Consider the following 18,529-nt stretch of genomic DNA (forward strand, 5'->3'; position numbering starts at 1 on the left):
ACTCCAAAATGGCTACTGTAAAATATCATACTATCTCCAATGGATTTTTTTCCCACAGAAAAAGGGCAATATGTTTAAGAATAGAACCATAAAACTCAGAACAAACATCTTTGCACATGTTTTTGAAAAGAAAAAAAAAAGGGAGATTTCTCCGATTAGAAAAGTCTCTCTCATTTTCTCCTAAGTCAGGCCAGATCTTTGATGCCATAGTTGCAATTATTCTCATGCAATAAATTCCTATGATGTACAAGGCAATGCTAATTCAAGTTGGTCAAGTGAATACTTTTTCAAGACTATTTCATTAACACACCTCCAGGAACTACATTCCCTCCCACTGAGGATGTTTAAGAGAAGGAGTAAGAATCAGCACAATAGTAATTAAATACTTTTATTTATTTTTTTTTATTACACAGTATTTCCTTCCCCACAGATTAATAAAAAAAATCGTAAGACATTAAATGTAGAGCTATCAAAATACAGTGCTATTGAATCTGTTGCTCCTTTTGGAAGACAATCTGCTTCATTATTATTCAGAAACATCACTGCTGCCTACAGAGTCATGAACCATTTTTCTCCAACCTAAATATCCATAAGGGATCCAAGGCACACAACATTTTTAACCCAGTACTCAGTACATAAGTATGCCACATCAAAAGGTACAGGAATTATTAGTTGAAGAGAAAGTTTATTAACAATAAAGGCAGATTAAGCTGTTGCCAGAAGGTGTATTATTCTACTGGTGAAGATCAGAGTTTTGATTTCTTCTGAAAGAAGTTGACAATAGCATTTATGCATTCATCAGACAACCACCTCTCCTTCAGGACTTCACACTCTTTACTGCTGACTGCATGGAGCTTCTCCTTTTCTATACTTCGGATGAGCTGCTTTGACAGTGTCAAAGACTGGAGGAGAAAAGCAAGGAACATTAGGAAGTCATGCTTTCTGGATTTTCACATGTCAGAAAGTATCACAATAAACACATGGGAATTCAAACAGTTGTATTAAGATTGTACTTTTTAGCTTTTAGTCAATCTTTTAGCTGGATGTAATTATTGCTAATAAATTGGAGGAGGTTCATGGGAAGCAAAACAGCAGCCCACACCAAGTGCTCATAATCAGAGTAGATGGGCATAAGAAGCAAAACCTGTTCAACTGCCTGGAGTGCCAAATAGAACTTACATTATCAGCAGCTGACACAGGTGTCTCCTCTTGCCCAACGTAACATAATCCCATTGTGACTCAAGTAGTTTTGCAAAACCTAAACTATTGAGCAGGATGACCCAATTCAGCAAAGAGTGAAGCCGTGCAGCGTCATCTTGAGCATCCAGAGTGCACACAGTACAATTAATATTGCAGATCCAGTCATAAGGCTCTTAAACCTGAACTATTGCCAAAATAAAAACCTAAGGGAAAGCATCCAAAGCATGCACACAGAGACTCCAAGTGGATTAATTAGTTTTTAAGGCTTTTCAGACACAGAATCTCAGTGCACAGTGCACTGTCTTAGATTCAGCCAGGGTTGAAGAGAGGTAACTGTCTCACAGTAGCAGAGGGACAAGGACAGATCTGTACTTGAAGGAAAGTATATGGAACCATGTTATTTCGATTAAGGAATAAGTGAAACCAAGAAACAAGATAGGTTGGACAGGAGGATTGGGAATGCTACAGGCTTACAAGGAGGAGAAAAATTTTGAATACTGACATTTTTCGGGAGTCTTGCGTAAGCTTCTAATCTCGCCCAAACTTCCTTCTGAAAAGTCCTGTCGGGGAAGACTTCGGTGACAAGTCCCTGGACACAGGCGTCTGCTGCAGTCAGCTTTTTATTGAAAAGCAAAACCTCATTTGCCTATATAAAGAAAAGTAGAAGGTGTGATTCAACAAGATGCAAGACTTGAGTAACCTGATAGGAAAAGTACAAGCTTCCAACTCACATTTATTTTACTCTTTTGCTCATTAATGTCTGCCCTCAGAAAGAAGCACAGAATCCCAGAACAGATGAGGCTGTAAGGGACCTCCAGACAATGCCTAGTTCAAAACCCCTGCTCAACAGGGTCAGCTGGACCAGGCTGCCCAGGACTGTGTCCTGTTGGGTTTTGAGTCTCTCCAGGGCGAAGATGCTTGTCCAAGGATGAAGACATCACGGCATCACTGCACAACTTTTTCCTGTGTTTCACCACCTTCACTATAATTTTTTTTACTTTCCAAAGGAATTTCTGGTGTTTCAATTTGTACTCCTTTCCTCTTGTCCTGTCACCCAGCACCACTGACAAGAATCTGTCTCCATCTTCTTTACACCCTCCAGTCATGTTTTATAAACATTGGTAATACTCCCCAAGCCTCCTCTGCTCCAGTAAAAGCAGCACCATGATGTCTCAGACTCTTCTTGTATGTAATATGCTCAAGTGCCTTAATCATCTTTGTGGCCTTCTCTAGTATGTCCATGTGTCTCTTGCAGCTGGAGCACAGACTCAAACACAGAACCCACTGGTCTCACTAGTGTCAAGCAGGGGGGAAAGAATCACCTTCCTCAACCTGCAAGCCATGCTTCATCTAATACCACCCAAGGACGCTGTGGGTGGTCTTTCCTGTAAGGGTGCATTGCTGGCTCACAGGCAGTTTGCTGTGCACCAGGACACACAGGTCTTTCTCTGCAAAGCTGCTTTCCAGCCAGTAAGCCCCCAGCATATACCGGTCTGTGGGATTACTTTTTCTCAAGTGCAGGACTTTGCCTTTTCCTTTGCTGAAGTCTACAAGATTCTCCAATTCTCCAGCCTGTCCAGGTCCCTTTGAATGGCAACCCATCTGGTATATCAACCATTCCTCTCAGTTTTGTATCATCTGCTGAGGGTACTCAGTCCCATCATCTGGGCCATGATGAAGAGGTTAAACAAGTATTAGACCAAGCATCAATCCCCTGGCTACAACACTAGTGACTGACCTCCAGCCCCTCTTGTTCTCCATGAGTCTACATGTCTTTTTGAGCAGAGCTCCAAGGTTGCCACCTGGAATTACCTCATCATAAATGTGTTTGTTAACTTCCTCTGTTGACTTCCAGATTTCTAGAATGTGCACTGGTAGGCTATATCTCACTGAACAGACTACCCCCTCATACTGCGATGTTTATGAGGCATTTGCTCTACTCCTTACAGATTTAAAACCTGCTCACAAAAATACAATATAATAATGCAGACAATACTATAACAAGCATTTGAAACTCTCTAGATTTTTTTCTGTGGGATAATCAAAAGAAGCAGAAGGGAAGTTATGCCATCCTGAGAAAAGAAAATTTAGGTTCTGCTGTGTCTTTTTCTTTTTTTAATTACTATTATTTAGGCTCCTTACTTCTGGAGTAGACAGAGAAAAGAAGAGTATGGGCAGAAGACCAATATATATTAGAACAAAACAGATAATACAAGAAGTCTGGCTGTAAATACATAAATGAATTGCCTCATGTTCACAACTGGAGGAATGGTTGACTACAGGTTTCCCACAGGGTTGGCAGAAGCCCTGCAACACTTGCTCCCTTGCCTGATAAAGGCAGCCTACCAACCCATCTCTTACAAGTGCTCTTTTGCTTTTTTTTTAAACTCTTCTTTACATCATTCCCTCTCATCTCTGGAAGAAAGATACAACCTTTCACCACATAGAAATTGTCTTAAGAATGTGGAGGAAGCCATGAGAAAGAAAAACCTTCACCAGCATCACAGTATGGCTTTAGAAGTGGCCACTACTCTCTTAAAGTGCCTGTGCTAACACTGCCATTACATTTCTTGATCTTTGGTTCTAAAGATGCAAACAGGAGCTTGCTTTGAGGACTCTTGATGGGACTCCACTTGCTCTTACCAACACACACAGGTCAAATGATCTCACATACAGTACAGACATTCTTACCTTGGATAAGCCCATGATTTTTGGAAACAGATAAGAGGAACATCCTTCTGGGGTCTGTCCAAGTTGAGTAAATGGACAGTGAAATGTAGCCTAGGGAAAAAAAAAAGAACACGAACAAAACAAATCAAACTTCACAACAGCGCACAGGATTAAAGTACTAGGATTTAGTTTTCATTTTAAAGCTTCTACTGTGACAGAGTTCACCAGAAATACAACTGAACTGTTAACATAATAGGCTTTAAACATCATCCAGTGACACCACTTCATTCTCTCAATGCACCCAAGAGCCAACTTTGTCTGTATTCCCTTATCATTCCCTTATGTCCCAATTCCCTTATCATAACAACCCCATTGATGAAGTTCCCTTATTTTAATACAGCGCTCAGAGAAACTATTTTGTATGTGCATTCAGAGAGGACGTTCATACATATCTGCCCTAATAGTTATGAAACACATAGCCCAGATAACTTAAGAGGCAAAGAGCATTTTGCTTTCTGAAGGCACACTAAGTTTATTCTGCTCCTGAAAAATTCAAGCAGCTGAATCTCCTTCCCACAAATTTTATGCAAATTTAAAAAGAACTTGTGGCAGAAATGCACCATGAGATCACACAAAACAATACCCTAATTGTAAGGATAGAATTGAACTACAGAATTTTATGTTTTAATATCTCACATCAACTTTAAGCAAGGAAGACAAAATGCTTGCCTTTATTTCCGTTTAAAAATATGAACTGATACACAAAATTGCTAATGCAGCTTTCCCTTTAATAGAAGGTGATCCTCTCTCACTGTACTACAGATGGCCATAGAGTAAGAAACACCAATGAACTTCCTAGCAGGAAAGTGACATTTATATCATTTAAGAAAAGATTAGACAACATCTGCCAGGGTACAGGTTAATATTGGCAATGATTAAGTAAGGGGAGATTAACTATACCGAGGTACAAACTAGTGCCCCATGAACTGGCGCAAAACCCAATGCAGAAGGCAATGTCAAGTGACTGCCCAAAATGCTGACCTGTTGTCAGACTGGCCTGTGCAGCGTCCTGCCAACACGGCTGATAATGATCTGCTCTGGGAATACCTGGCTGAGAATAAAACCAGATCCCGGACACAGCAAAGCTGGCCACTCCTGCAGTAGGTACTCAAGGCTTAAGGCACTCCAACCAAACTACTGGAAAATGTGAAATTAAGTAGTCATTTGGATGAGAATGAGTTTACTGCATGGGAATTCACAAAGGGAATAACAGAGAACAATCACTTCTGAGAAGGCTTCAATAAATGTGAAGTTAACAAGAAAGTTCTCATGAAGACTAATCCAAGTGAAAAGACAAGTTAGACCCTACAGAAGTCCTCAAAGAACTGCTACCAAGGGCACAAGTTAAAGCTGTCCTAGTACACGTATGAAGGTACTAACAGATTGTCTCAGCTAAATAATGAGCTTGTCACTGACTTTAAATACAAGTACACAGTGAAAACTACATCAGACAACTAAGTATAAAACTAATGTAAGCACACAGAGATTAGAAAAAATAGAAATACAAGGCAAAAATAAGATGCATTTACCAATGATTATGTTTACAACTGGTAAAGGAAGTTGAAGTATGAATCTCAAACCATTCCAGAAAGCAGGATAATATTAACAGACCAAAACGTAATGTTTGTTTGGATTAAACTTCAACTAAATCTATATTAACTTATGGCTGTAACGAGATATTATGCTGAGGCAGAAGAGATTAGAATTCAAAATAATCTTAATAAAAAAGAGAGGTATGAGTAAGAAGACTACTTAATATGGACAAGTTAAAGTTTGGCAGGAATAACCTTGTATACTGTATACAATACATGACAGAAACAACTGTTTAACTGCCAACTCCACAGTAAGGGATCCAGGTGCTATAGCAGATCACAATATGTAAATCAAAAAACACTGTGTGAAGTCAAAATCGAAATACAGCCTGCTTAATGTGGAGAAGTTCTGCTCTACTTTGCTTCAGTAAGACATGAGCTGGAGTCATGTGTCTAGTTTGTACCACCATGCTCAAAGAGACACCGAACAACTGGAAGGAGTCCAAAGGAACACGACTGCAGTCCACACCAGGCAAAACCGAATGAATTCCAGCTCTTTAGCTCAAAAAACCAAAGGATTGAAAGAGTGGATGTAAACCTAAGATATATTTAACAGTTTAAGTACACTGATGGCTGCTGTAAGGGAGGATGAAAACAGTTGGTTCTTTCAATTCAGGTACAAGAAACAAGAGGTTCACTCTACAGCAGAAATGATCAGATGGCAGGGGAGGAAGAGGGAGAATCCAACATTTTTTCTGATAAAAGATCTTGGAACTGGAATAGGCTGAATAAATCATGCACGTTATACAAGCGTATGTCAGGAGTAACATGGTCCTAGCTAATCCTGTAACGAGGCAAGCAGAAGGATTTGGTCCCTTGCAGCTAAATTTTCCTAAGTCTCCCTGTTGGATTGGATTTGTCACTGTGACTTTGAGGAAAGTCTGACACGGTGCTGCAGCAGGAATCAAAGTACCACCCGTTGCAGACACTTCTGCAAGCAAAAGTTTGCCTAATATTAAGACCTTGAGTTAAATTCTGTATCTGTTTAACAACCTTTTACAAATGAACAGCACAAAACACAAAAAATAAGCCATATAATGGAATTCGGCGCTATGCCTTAATATTGCTTCTGGTCATGTGTTTGGCAAGTTGCCTTAAAAGGAATCTTAAGTTGAATAAACCAAAGCCTTCCCAAAGTTATCTTGGAATACAGATTAGATAAAAATGCTAGTCACTACACTTCCACTCCATAATAAAGTTTTGCTCCCCCTTTTACACCTGAAAGGGGCCTTAGAACCATCATTTCACATCAGCTAGTCTTTACCCACTGATACAGTAAAGAGTTTCTCAACTGGAGTCAGTAACTTGATAACCATAATTACAGCAGGAAATTCCATGCACATTAACCACTGGCTGATGCACCCCCGTGCTGGTAATTGAGATAAGTGTTCCTTGACGTGATATAAAAAGGTTTTCCACTTGTGCGTTCTTTCCTGTCAGATTACCCCAAGCCAAATAATATTTGCCACAGAAAGGCTTGAAGACCACCTTGGGATCAGCTATGTAACATACTTACCCTGTCAGAAGCATAGACAATGTCACACAATCCAAGGAGCGTTACGCAGATTCCAACAGCTGGGCCATTCACCACTGCAATCAGTGGTTTAGGAAAGTCAATAAAATGACTCACAAACTCTCTAGAGAAAAGGAAACCAGAATATAAGCGACACATCCTAGTCATCTTCAGCAAATACAAACAACTTTCAAAACACATGATTAGATATTGCATAAGAAAACCCATAAGCTAGATTCTATGTAGCATATATTTTAGTCCCTTTCCCAAACAAATTCTGTTAAAGAAAATAAGAATTATCTGGAATACCTGTATTTCCTTAGCAATGACAGCACAGCTTCCCTGGTTCCTCCAACCAGGTTAGGAAAGTGCTGTCCTCTTCAGCTACAGTTACTGTATATGGCTCATTAGCAAGAACAGTCACACAGTCTGCCTGTGTACCCATCCCAACTCCAGCCATGGGATGATATCCATTCCCTTCACAGATTCTGTTCTGCGGCAAAGCCCCAGCAGGGACCAACATCATTATGCGACCACAACACAAAATTCCCTTGTGCCATTCTGCCTGGATTTGAGAAACAGTGTTTTGTTTCACGTGCCAGATACCTCTCCATCCAAGAAGTGCAAAATACATTCTCACAATATAATATTTTCCAGATGTGAACAGTGTTGTAAAAACTCCACTTTGTGGCACGTCTGTGCATCAGTTGCAATGAAGCACTGTCCCTGTGTAATAGCAACAGCACAGCAAATAGTCTCCTCACATGAGTAAGATGAAACAAGTTCCTTACATCTCGTCTCTATTCAAAGAAGTCTGCTAGTGAAGGTATTCTGGCATGTCCTGCAAGTGCAGACACTGTTGGATATCAAAAAACCCACACATTTTTCACTGCAGCTTACCAGCTATACAGTCAGAAACTTTTTTTTCCCCATTATATCTGCATGTACTTTGAGGACTAACAAATAAACCCAAGTCTTTAGCATCACTGTACATAAAAAGATTTATACTATTCACCTCACTTCCTCATTTATTTCACACAATCAATACTACTTCTCTCACATGATCTTTGAGTTTATGCACATGGTGAACCCTTGGACACAGTCACCTCCATGGACATATTGTAGCATAACTGGGTCTGTGCTGTCATGTTTTCTAACAATGCCTGCAAATTTTATTTTACCCATTACAGGAACTTATGCATATATGAAAGTAAGATGCTCTACTTGAATAATACTGCTCCATCTTCTGCCATCTTCTCCATTTCAGTAGGTTTGACACCAGCAAAATTACCCAGATCATTTCCACTACTATAGTAGTCTCCGTTTCCTGCAGAGAACACATATGAATAAATGCACCAATGGTTCCTGAGTAGGGAAGAGGAGCTTCCATTTATTACATTTACAAAATAATTTCATTTTAAGTGTCCAACAGCATTAAGTAATTAGAGGGACTGTCTCAAAGTATACACATTACCTTAAAGGACACATATGGTTTAAAAATAAGTTTTGACTGACAATTCACTGAAAAACAACGGGTAAAAGGCCAAAGATTATTCAACTTGAAAGATCTGAGGGAAAAAAAGATTATTCTTTCTGTAATAGTGCCAGATAGGAAAATATTTATTATATTTCTTTCCCTGCATACTTGCTCAGGTTTTTTTTTTTTTCTGTCAATTCACAATCATCCACAAAGCAAGATGTAAGAATTTATTTTTTTTTAGCAGGAACATGCAAATTTACATTTATGCATCTCCCTTCATCCCTCTTCAAGCTGATGAAGGCATCAAAAGTACACAGAATATCCCATTTAACATGTGGTAGAAGTTTTGTGGTTTTTATGACCAATTAAGGAAAAGGCTTTGCATTCTAAGGATAAGGCCGACAGCACTGCATTGGAATCACTGTACTGAAAGGTGTATCCTTTAACAAGAAGCAGATAACCTGTTAGTAAATGTGTAAGTCAGTTTGAGGCACCATCAAAAAAGCGAAGAGAAGCCAGAGTGCATGATCTCACAGAATCACAGAATGTCAGGGATTGGAAGGGACCTCAAAAGATCATCTAGACCAATCCCCTTGCCGGAGCAGGAACACCCAGATGAGGTTACACAGGAAGGTGTCCAAGCAGGTTTTGAATGTCTCCACGGAAGGAGACTCCACAACTTCCCTGGGCAGCCTGTTCCAGTGCTCTGTCACCCTCACTGGGAAGAAGTTCCTTTTCAAATTTAAGTGGAACCCCTTGTGTTCCAGCTTGCACCCACTGTCCCTTGTTCTATCATTGGTTCTCACTGAGAAGAGCCTGGCTCCATCCTTGTGACACTCACTCTTTATATATTTGTAAACATTAATGAGGTCACCCCTCAGTCTCCTCCAAGCTAAAGAGACCCAGCTTCCTAAGCCTTTCCTCAGTTTAACTGTCTAAGTCATCCTGTGTTCCATGAGGACACTGACAGAATGCCACCTTTCACTGGTGAGCACATCTGTTACTTTACCCTGCCGTGCTCCTCCTAACTACATAAAATGGAACAGAATGGTTTGTGCAGGGGTATTCGCTATTTGCTTTTAGCTTTACATGTGTTAGACATTTCAGTTGTGTGAACTACCCTTCTCATTTTGTAAGGGTTGTTGTGGCCAGTCATTGCTACTGAGAGGAAATTCAGCACCCTGGGAATACAAGGTGTTGGTAAAGGAGACAGTAGAGAAGAATATATGTGCAATTACCTCAGAAGTAATAAGTAAATGGGCTTAAGCCCAAATTCACTTTGTGTCCACACAACTTAGCTGCCAGCCAAAGCTTACGCTTTATCTAATTTCCTAAAAGCACGTCCATCTGCAACAAGGCCCGGCCAGGCAGGCAGCACCTGCTGTCAGAAGCTCTGTTCCTCCCGCCCGCCCTTGCCGCTCTATCCTTCAGTCAGCAGAGATGGACCAAGGAGTCCTCTCGAGAATCCCAATTACATGTCCCCAGAGCTGCCAGGCTTCACAGGCAGTATGAGTTTGGGCTGCCCTTTCACACTGTTGCTACAGGCATCCAGCTGTGCACATCTGGTGAGTGGGATGTACATAGCTGGGCCAGGTTGCAGCTTGTTTGGCCAATCCTTTCCTACAGTGGCCACAGGAAAAAAAAAAAGTCAATAGAAAGCATTGGGTTTTTTTCTGCTGATCATAAATAAATATGCAGTGTAAACTTCCTACAGGCCATACCAATGTAAGATTTGAGGAGCCTGTTCTTAGCATGTTCCGATGTATCACAGATGTAGAGAAAATTGACTGAACCCACACCAACTCCACCAACAGTAGTGCAGATGCTGTGGAGCAGATATCAGCTACTCAAAAGTAACAAAGCCCTTAGGAGTATTCCATGTCTATCTTCTCATCTCAGAAAGATGTTTTGATTTAACAGCAAGCTTGGTAGAGAATTTGAAGCACCATCTTGAAAGAATTTTGCCAAAACACTTCAGCAGATTTTTAGTCTGTACTGTCTGTACTAGAAGAAATAATTTCCTCACTTACACAATTCTATCTTAGTCTAGATACAGGTAGATACTTCATGTCAGTACTGTACTTTGGCATAATACAAAACAAATCTAAGAGAAGCAATATGAAGTGCAGTACCAGTAATAACTGCAATGGTAGAATCATCTTTTCCAGCTTCTTCAAGCGCTTTAATAATTTCTCTGTACATCTGTGTAATAGGAAAATCAACAAAGTAAAAATGAGATGCTGCAAAATATCAGAAAAAGAGGATTCACACTGACAACAAGGAATGTGAAAGACACATTAACTATGGTCCTTTTAGGTGTGAAAAAAAATTGCATCCACAGAAAGTTAAGTATTACATGTGACATATTTCTGATCATAAAGACACATGCTTGCACTACTCAAGACTTCCAATAGAAACCTAAGGGACAAATTAACGTCCTTTGGAAAACATACATTAACTGGAAAACTCTAGTTTTAAAACCTGAGAAGCAGTTTAAGTGGACAATATAATATATTAAAGAATCAGCAGCAGTGGGGTGAAGTCCCTGTTCTGGTATCTTTGCAGTTGTGACACAGCGTGATCACATTTCCAACTGGATGGACTTCCTTATGAAGACAGCTGTGGGATCTGGGAGCCTATCTAGACATCTACGCAACAGTGCTGAGTCAAAGTAGGCAGCACACGTGCTCTGTTATACATAAGGCTACAGTCAAATCTTGTATCCACAAAGCGGGCTGCTCTTCCTGTAGCTTGTCACTTTAGTGCAGACCATAGTCCTAGAAGAAGTTTGGAAAAAAAAATACATGGAAAAGACGAAACTGTAAAACTTTATCTGAATGGTTTCACTTTGTACTGGATATTTATTCCTTAGGTTGTCATTGGAATCAAGATACTAACCCCTCATAAAATTCAGACCACTACACTTCAGTCAGTTCTGCTAAACCTGTAATAATGATTCTTTAAAAACTTCAGTAGCTTACCCAGGAAGGAAAAAAATCATTAAACCTCTCAAGTTTATTTCTTTACCTTATGGTTGATGGCATTTTTCTTCTCAGGTCGGTTAAACATGATTTTTGTGATATTGTTTTTCGTGGTGACTATTATTGTTTCATAGCCACCAAGTCTGTTCTCATCTGGAGAAGCATCCTTGTGCTGGCCAGCAGATTCTGCAGAGACCAGACTTGAGACAAGTTCAGTATATTTCTCTCTGGCATCATCCTGTAATGAAAGAATAAAAAAAAGTACACAAGATTATGAAAGGCTGAAATGGAAATCAGTTAGTTATGCTACTCATAAAACTGGTACCTGAGGGGGGAAGGAAAAGGGCAGACTGTGCTTCAAGACAAAAGTCTTAATTAGAAAGCATTCTAACTATGAAGAGAAGAGGAACATGCTGTATTTAAACACTGCGCATCATGCTTAAAGTCATCTGGAAAGCAGCAGCAATGGATCTGCACAGTGCATAGATGCTGAGATGACATTTGCTTTGTTGGAGAAGTGTCCCCATCCACATCTAAGATTACCAGAAAGACCTTTGTCATATACCCAGCATTTACACATTTCTACAGATTGTTTGTTTCTGCTTTCCAGCTGGACATTTCTCCAAAGAAATAAAACCTTTTATTTTAGAACACGTGTTGCTGAAAATAAGGGTGCTGAAATGGGTCTATGGCATTTTAAAATTGCTTGAAGGCACAAACGTGACACACGAAAGCCTAAAGAATCCTGTTGCCCTATTTCTACAGTGAGTAGTGATTTAAAAAAATTTTAAATCCTGGGTTGCTACAACCTATTTTCTTGAAAGAATAATATAATTCCAACAATTTTATAATTCATAATCTGTGGCACATGAAATTGCCTATTCCCTCTACATTATAACTTCAGGAGCAGATTCTTTTCTTTAAGTGTTTCTTGGCTATTCCTAAAAGCTGCAAAGCCATCTCAAAAACAAAAACACAACACCAACAAAACCAAAACAACCCACCAAAACCCTACAAAAAACCTCAAGCAAAATAACCCAACACAAACACCAAAACATGCTCCAAAACTCCAAAGCAGCACATGAATAGGTTATGTTCATTACCTTATGCAAGCATGTTTTCTTTTAAAAGAGAAAAAAAATGCAAAAACCTCTGTATTACATAATATCTTTGACTGACCTCAGAAACTACTCCTGAACAGCAGGCCTAATCCAGCAGTGACACAGACAGTTTGTAAAGCTTATGTTTTCTTTATTTAATAGTAGCTGAAGAAACTGTGTCAGCCTTATGCCATGTCAGACTTACTACAGTCTGTGTGAAAAAAGAATGCTTATGTATCTTTGCATCTATAGTCTTCCTGCTCATTTCACTTAAGTAAAGACTTCTCTAAAGGTTATGAAAGGTATTAAAGATGTCAAGACATACTAAGAAAAGAATGAAGAGAGGCTCTCAATACACCACGTTTTTCTAGTCCTTTAGTCAGTGGCATGAGACCAACTTCTTAAACTGAGAAAGTTATCAATGTGCTGGATTCACAAATTTGCTCTCTGTTGTAAGAACTGAGAAGCTCAACTCATCTTTCTTAAAGGGAAGAACACAATAGAACATTGTGTGAAAAACACTGTTTTTATTGAAAGTCAACACATATGTTAGATATACTGGTACAAGGCTGGTAGTAACAATGTAGAAATAGGCTTACACAGTAAAAAAGAACAACCCTCCAAACACTGAAGCAATGAAATGAGTGTAGAATACAGTGCAAAACATTTTGGTGTCTGAAGCAGAGTTGCTCAACTAGCATATATTAGGTTTAGACATCATTCACTTACAGATCAGGCATTTCAAGGTACAGTAATCTACAAAGTATTTAAGTGTAATTATAGGTATTGTCACCTGAGACAAATTGCCAAGAGAATTCCATGCATCCCACTTGGCTTTCTTGACAAAGTCCAGCATACCCGGTTTTGGAGAATTGCAGGGACCTTCAGTAGCCTAAAAAGAGAGTGAAATAAACTTACTTAAACCTTTGTTTAAAGTTCAGATGCCTTGCTAGAAACAAGGATGACTGTTAGGAATATTTATCTGATCAGGATACAGAATTCAAGTCTTGAGAAAGAAGGACTAGCTAGTGGTTGGGCAATATTCAGACAGTTCACATACAACGCCTTCTTTTCCAAACATCTGGTGCTGGGCTTTCAGAAGCACCTAACCAATGGGAGACACTAGTTTCCAAAACATCTGTGCATGTTAAGTTCCGCTATCTCAAAAATTGTGGAAGTTTTATACTTCAAAACGACCTGCAAGCTGTCTGAGCAAATAAACATAGTGCAGGATCTATTAAGCTGGATTTTACTTCCAAGCTGGTCCTGCTATGAGCAAGGGCGTTGGACCAGTTGAACCGCAAGAGTCTGAGCTATCCTGAAGATTTCTATGATCAGTTTTCCTGAAGTACACTACTGGAGAGAAATAGTTCAAGTGGGAGAATAAATAATAAATTTAGGAGCTCATTATTATCAATTAGTAAAACCACCTGGAACAGGTAGCTGTATAAGTTTTTATTTAAAGGAGCAATTGATTGCCTTCTTCAATATAACAAGCCACAGCCTGTACTGACTCAGCAGCCAATCCTTATCCACAAATACTTCCCCAAATACCAGTACAAACCCCCACGACAGACTTGCAGCTTTTTCTACAAAGGTGTCCTTCCATGCTGTAGTAGAGAATAATCACTCAAAGTGTGGAGGGGGAGTTCCTTGAATTAAAAAGACTACAGTGACCATGCAAAAAAAAACAAACAACAAACTAAATCAAAACCAAACCAAATCAACAAACAAAAAACCACACAAAACACACACAACAAACAACACTATCCCCCCGCAAAACCCCAAAATACACACACACACACACAAAAAAGAAACAAAAAAAACAGCAGAAAAAATCATACAGAATTCAACCTTCAAATGTCAACACCACTATATAATTGGCTCGGCTGACTGGCTACAGGTACAGATACAACAAATTTAAGAGGAAGCATGTGGCATACTCGTTTTCTCCTAGGCATAAGCCATTTTCCAGACTTTCATCAATATATGCTATACTATATGTAAATTGGCTCTGTTTCTTAGAATAAAGTTTTCTATTCAAAATATGATTTAAGATGAAACAGGTTTGGCTTCCTTCAGAATTCAGGTAGGGTTTGAAGGGATGGCAATTCAAGAATGGAATTTGAGCATTTGAAATCAAGAGCTTGTTAAGGCATGATGCATTTTAAGTAAATATTTTACAGGTCAATCCCCTCAGATCATAAATGCCCCTTATGAAACAAAATAAGTCAAGCCTACCTGTTTAAACAAAGCGTAGAGCTTCAACTTAGTTTCATTCCCAGGATCCTTTTTCAAAAGCTTCAGTTGCTCTTGAGCCTTTTCAAAGTCTTTCTGGCTGACTTGCATGGTGGCTGCAGTCATGTGCAGGTGAATTGCTGGAATGCAAGCAGCTTGTGCTCGCCTGTTAAGAAGTGGAGAAAGAAAGTCCCATTGCTTGGTTTTTGTGTAAGACTAGAGGAGAAACAAATATGCTGCTTTCTAAAGACATTGAATATTTGTACCTGCGCTGATCAAAGTAACAATAACAAACAACAGGATGCCAAAAATTACAAGAAAGTTGCTTTAGAAGTTTACTTTAGCTGCAATGTAATTAACCTTTGGAGAATAAGACATAAAGTCCTAGACTTAATGCTGCCAGAGGACAAAGAAACTATGCAGTAATATACCAGATCATCATATATAGACCACTAAATGGCAGCAATGGTAAAATAATGTTTTGCTCTTTCTGGAATAAATCAGAGCTCTACAGGTCCTGTCCATGACAAACAAGTGAGAAACACACAATATTTTTATTAATGGTTTAAATCTCTGTATGTGACTTTAGCAGCTTTGTACGTCTACGAATTAAAATGAGTATGCAGCCTGTTTTTTGTGATCTTTCTGTGGGACTATGGTGGGTCCTTGGATTCCCTGGTGGAGGGCATGGGAACAGAAATTAGCCTTGAAGATATCGAGGTTCACCCATGAGAAAGATGGGAGCAAAGGAGTATCCCGAGATGTTAAGGATGTATCCGTGAGAGAGAAGGGAGTAAAGGAGTAACATTGATGAAAGCAAAAATAGCCAATAAGATGTTACTGCTGTAACTTGTAACCAATGAAAAGACACATGAAGAGACACATGAATTGGTAAAACTCTATAAAAATGCACTTGTGGCACTAAATGGCATCTGCTACTTTCATCCTGGAAGAACTTGGTCGTTTGTCCGTCTCAACCACGATATCTTTCCAAGTTTACTGTGCTTCTATCTAGAAACACTTCAATCTGAAAGCCGTGTTCTCCAAGCAGGGCAACATAAGTGAAGGCCAATTTCAAAATGTACTTTGGAAATGGACTGGCTGTAAAACAGCCTGCAGATACTTGAAAAAAAGAGGTGACCAAAATATTCTGGAAGGAGAAGTCCCCAGAAAAATAGGTAATTCCATTAAAAAAACAAACAAACCAACCAACCACAAACTCCACTCCAAAGAACCAAACCCAACCCTATCATGCTTTGTAAAAGCAGATTTACTTCAACAGAGTTTGGAAGCAAAAGCCAAGAAGCGTAATAATTCTGAGTTGTTTCAATAGGGCAAAAGCATGTTGTCTCAGCTTTCTTTGGTTAAATTGCAATATACATTAAATATTTACTACTTTTAAAATGTTAGCAGTTTATGTATCAGTGTTTCTTCTCTATTTTAGTAAAAGAACAACAAAAGCCCCCAACTTTCCCCATTCTAACTTAGACACAGCTGTCATGTTAGAACATCATATATGATAGATTTCATAATCAGTCACACTTGAAAAATTAATGTTTGTCTTAAATGCTGTCTGATAGAATGTCTAACCGTTAATTTAACTTGTTAACATTTCAGTTACAGAACCATCATTTAAAAAGCATGCCTAACATGAAAATTCTGCCTTTCTATAAACACCTAATGAGAATTTTAGGGAAACTCTACTGCCTACTTTGGAAACATCCTCATTGCTCTTATTTCTTAAATAAGATCTATTTTCTGTTGCAAGCCTAAAAGTTGCAGGCAAGAAGTGTGAAGAATGTCAACTGTATCAAATTAATTTTATTACTCTTTCATTTCATGCAGATAAAAGGTGTTAGCTGTTTTGTAAAAATGTTTGTAAGTTCTGCTGGGTTTATGTCCTATTACAGCCCTTCTATATTAATAAAATCTAAGCTCCTGGTATTTTGGGGCTACTGAGTTTGAATGACAGAAAGCAAAATAACATTTTCTGTTACATAAGAATTTTTTTCCAAAACAAAGAATTCCAGAATCTGCTTCAAAATCTTACACTAGTAAATAGAAATCTATCCAAACAATACAAAATAGAATAGGCTACCAAAAAAGGCTGCGGGAATAGAAAATTTTCTTTCTAAAACTGATCAGCTGTCAGCCTTTGCTACCATAGCAGTACATCCAGACACACGTGGGTTAATCATCTGCCAGTTTAACTAACATACTGTGTCAGAGTTTAACAAGTTTATCCCTTAAACCAACTGGGAGGCTATTCACCCAATTATAGATATGGATACAACTTCTTTAGTACTACATTCTTTTAATTAGTCTGTCCTTGAGGCACAGAACATGATGCACCCTTTCATATCCTACCCCCAAACAGGTTTTTAAAGTCACTTTTACAGGAAGAAGAAAATGAGAGTTCAGGAAGACTAGTGGCTTCTTTTGGTTTGGAGGTTTTTTTCCCTCCAATTTTGCTAACCAGCTTTGGGGCTACTTGAATGCTGCTGTTCCCAAGATGATCTGTGTATCTGGTACATTTTCTTTTTTTTTTTTGCCAGTCTAAGCAGTGACTATACTGAAGTGGACTCAATGTTTAAAAACGGAAATTTGGGGTTACAACATGTTTGACAATCTGTACTTCACTCCAGCTTGCTATGGTCAATATTTTGAAAGAGATTCTTAAAGCCTCTTTATATATAATTTGATATGGATCATAAATTAACAGGAAGTGAAGATGGGCAGTGGAGGAGAGAGGAATGGCATAGCAGCCAGTCTGACGGGATGTCTGCACCTATATTCAGGGTTAAGGGGTTTTGGCATTTAGCAGGTCATAAGTTGTCTTCCTCATTAAGGATGCAAAGTTGACAAGTTAGAAGAGGATGAGAAAACAATTATGTGAATTTAAAAAAAAACAAAACAAGACACAAAAAAAACAAACCACACAACTCTCTGGGGAAAAGCAGAATGATCTTTCAGTATGACCAGAGTCAGAGCTACTTTCCTTGCTGTTTGATTGTATCCAGTTTTACTTCTTAGATCCAAAAAATGTTTGGGTAAAATACATTATTGATCCACTTCAAATACTCCATCTTTCATTCTTTTCCTCCCTCCCTACTGCTTTGTAATAGGAGATTGTACAACTTCGTCGTTTATTGACATCTAGGGTTTATAAGAAAAGGCCTCATTTCTTTAGTTCTTCCTTACTGCTTGTAGCTCAGCTCTCTGCGGGATATCTATGATTCACTCCTTTCTCTCTGCCTTCTGATCTCAGAGGACATTTACTATACATTACTGATGATTACTAGTTCCGAACTAGCTGACTGCTACTATTTCTCTATTAAAATAACAAAGGATGAAAACTCAAAGGAAAAATGAAGGTATTTCACAATTTATTCACCTTCAGCAGGACCTCATTCTTCAGAGATACAAGACTAGAAGGAGCAGAGCTCCTTGACCCCAAGTAGATCACATAAAGAATGAGGAGATGTCTCACCACCTGTCAGCACAGCAATAGCACTGCCATCCCTGGGACCACAAAGTGACACGACCCCAAAGACCGAGGAGCAGGAGAGGCTGCTGCAGCCCACTATGGGGAGGACTTACTCCCTCCATCTGCTGCTCCCTTGTTGTGACACTGAATCCTTCTTAACTCCTTCACTGAGAAAATCCATGCCTCATCTTAGCGGCCTCACTGAAAC

The 18,529-nt window shown here is 39.0% G+C and overlaps 1 protein-coding gene across 10 annotated transcripts in view; it reads right to left on the reverse strand.

Annotated features, from left to right (window-relative positions):
- Positions 1-430: 430 nt before the first annotated feature.
- LOC308037635 (enoyl-CoA delta isomerase 2-like) overlaps positions 431-18,529 on the reverse strand; it is a 34,906-nt gene continuing 16,807 nt past the window's right edge. For 8 of the 10 annotated variants that reach the window (XM_080339549.1, XM_080339551.1, XM_080339546.1 and 5 more), the window contains 9 exons: positions 14,838-15,000; positions 13,390-13,488; positions 11,543-11,734; positions 10,648-10,717; positions 8,260-8,362; positions 7,039-7,159; positions 3,892-3,981; positions 1,703-1,846; positions 431-902 (listed from right to left, as the gene is read on the reverse strand). In XM_080339549.1, coding sequence (XP_080195675.1) covers positions 747-902; positions 1,703-1,846; positions 3,892-3,981; positions 7,039-7,159; positions 8,260-8,362; positions 10,648-10,717; positions 11,543-11,734; positions 13,390-13,488; positions 14,838-15,000 — 1,138 coding nt within the window. In that variant the 3' untranslated portion in view covers positions 431-746. The other 2 variants (XM_080339547.1, XM_080339555.1) reach the window with 2 other exon arrangements.

The sequence above is a fragment of the Nesoenas mayeri genome, assembly GCF_963082525.1.
Source record: "Nesoenas mayeri genome assembly, chromosome: 2".
Taxonomy (NCBI): Eukaryota; Metazoa; Chordata; class Aves; order Columbiformes; family Columbidae; genus Nesoenas; species Nesoenas mayeri.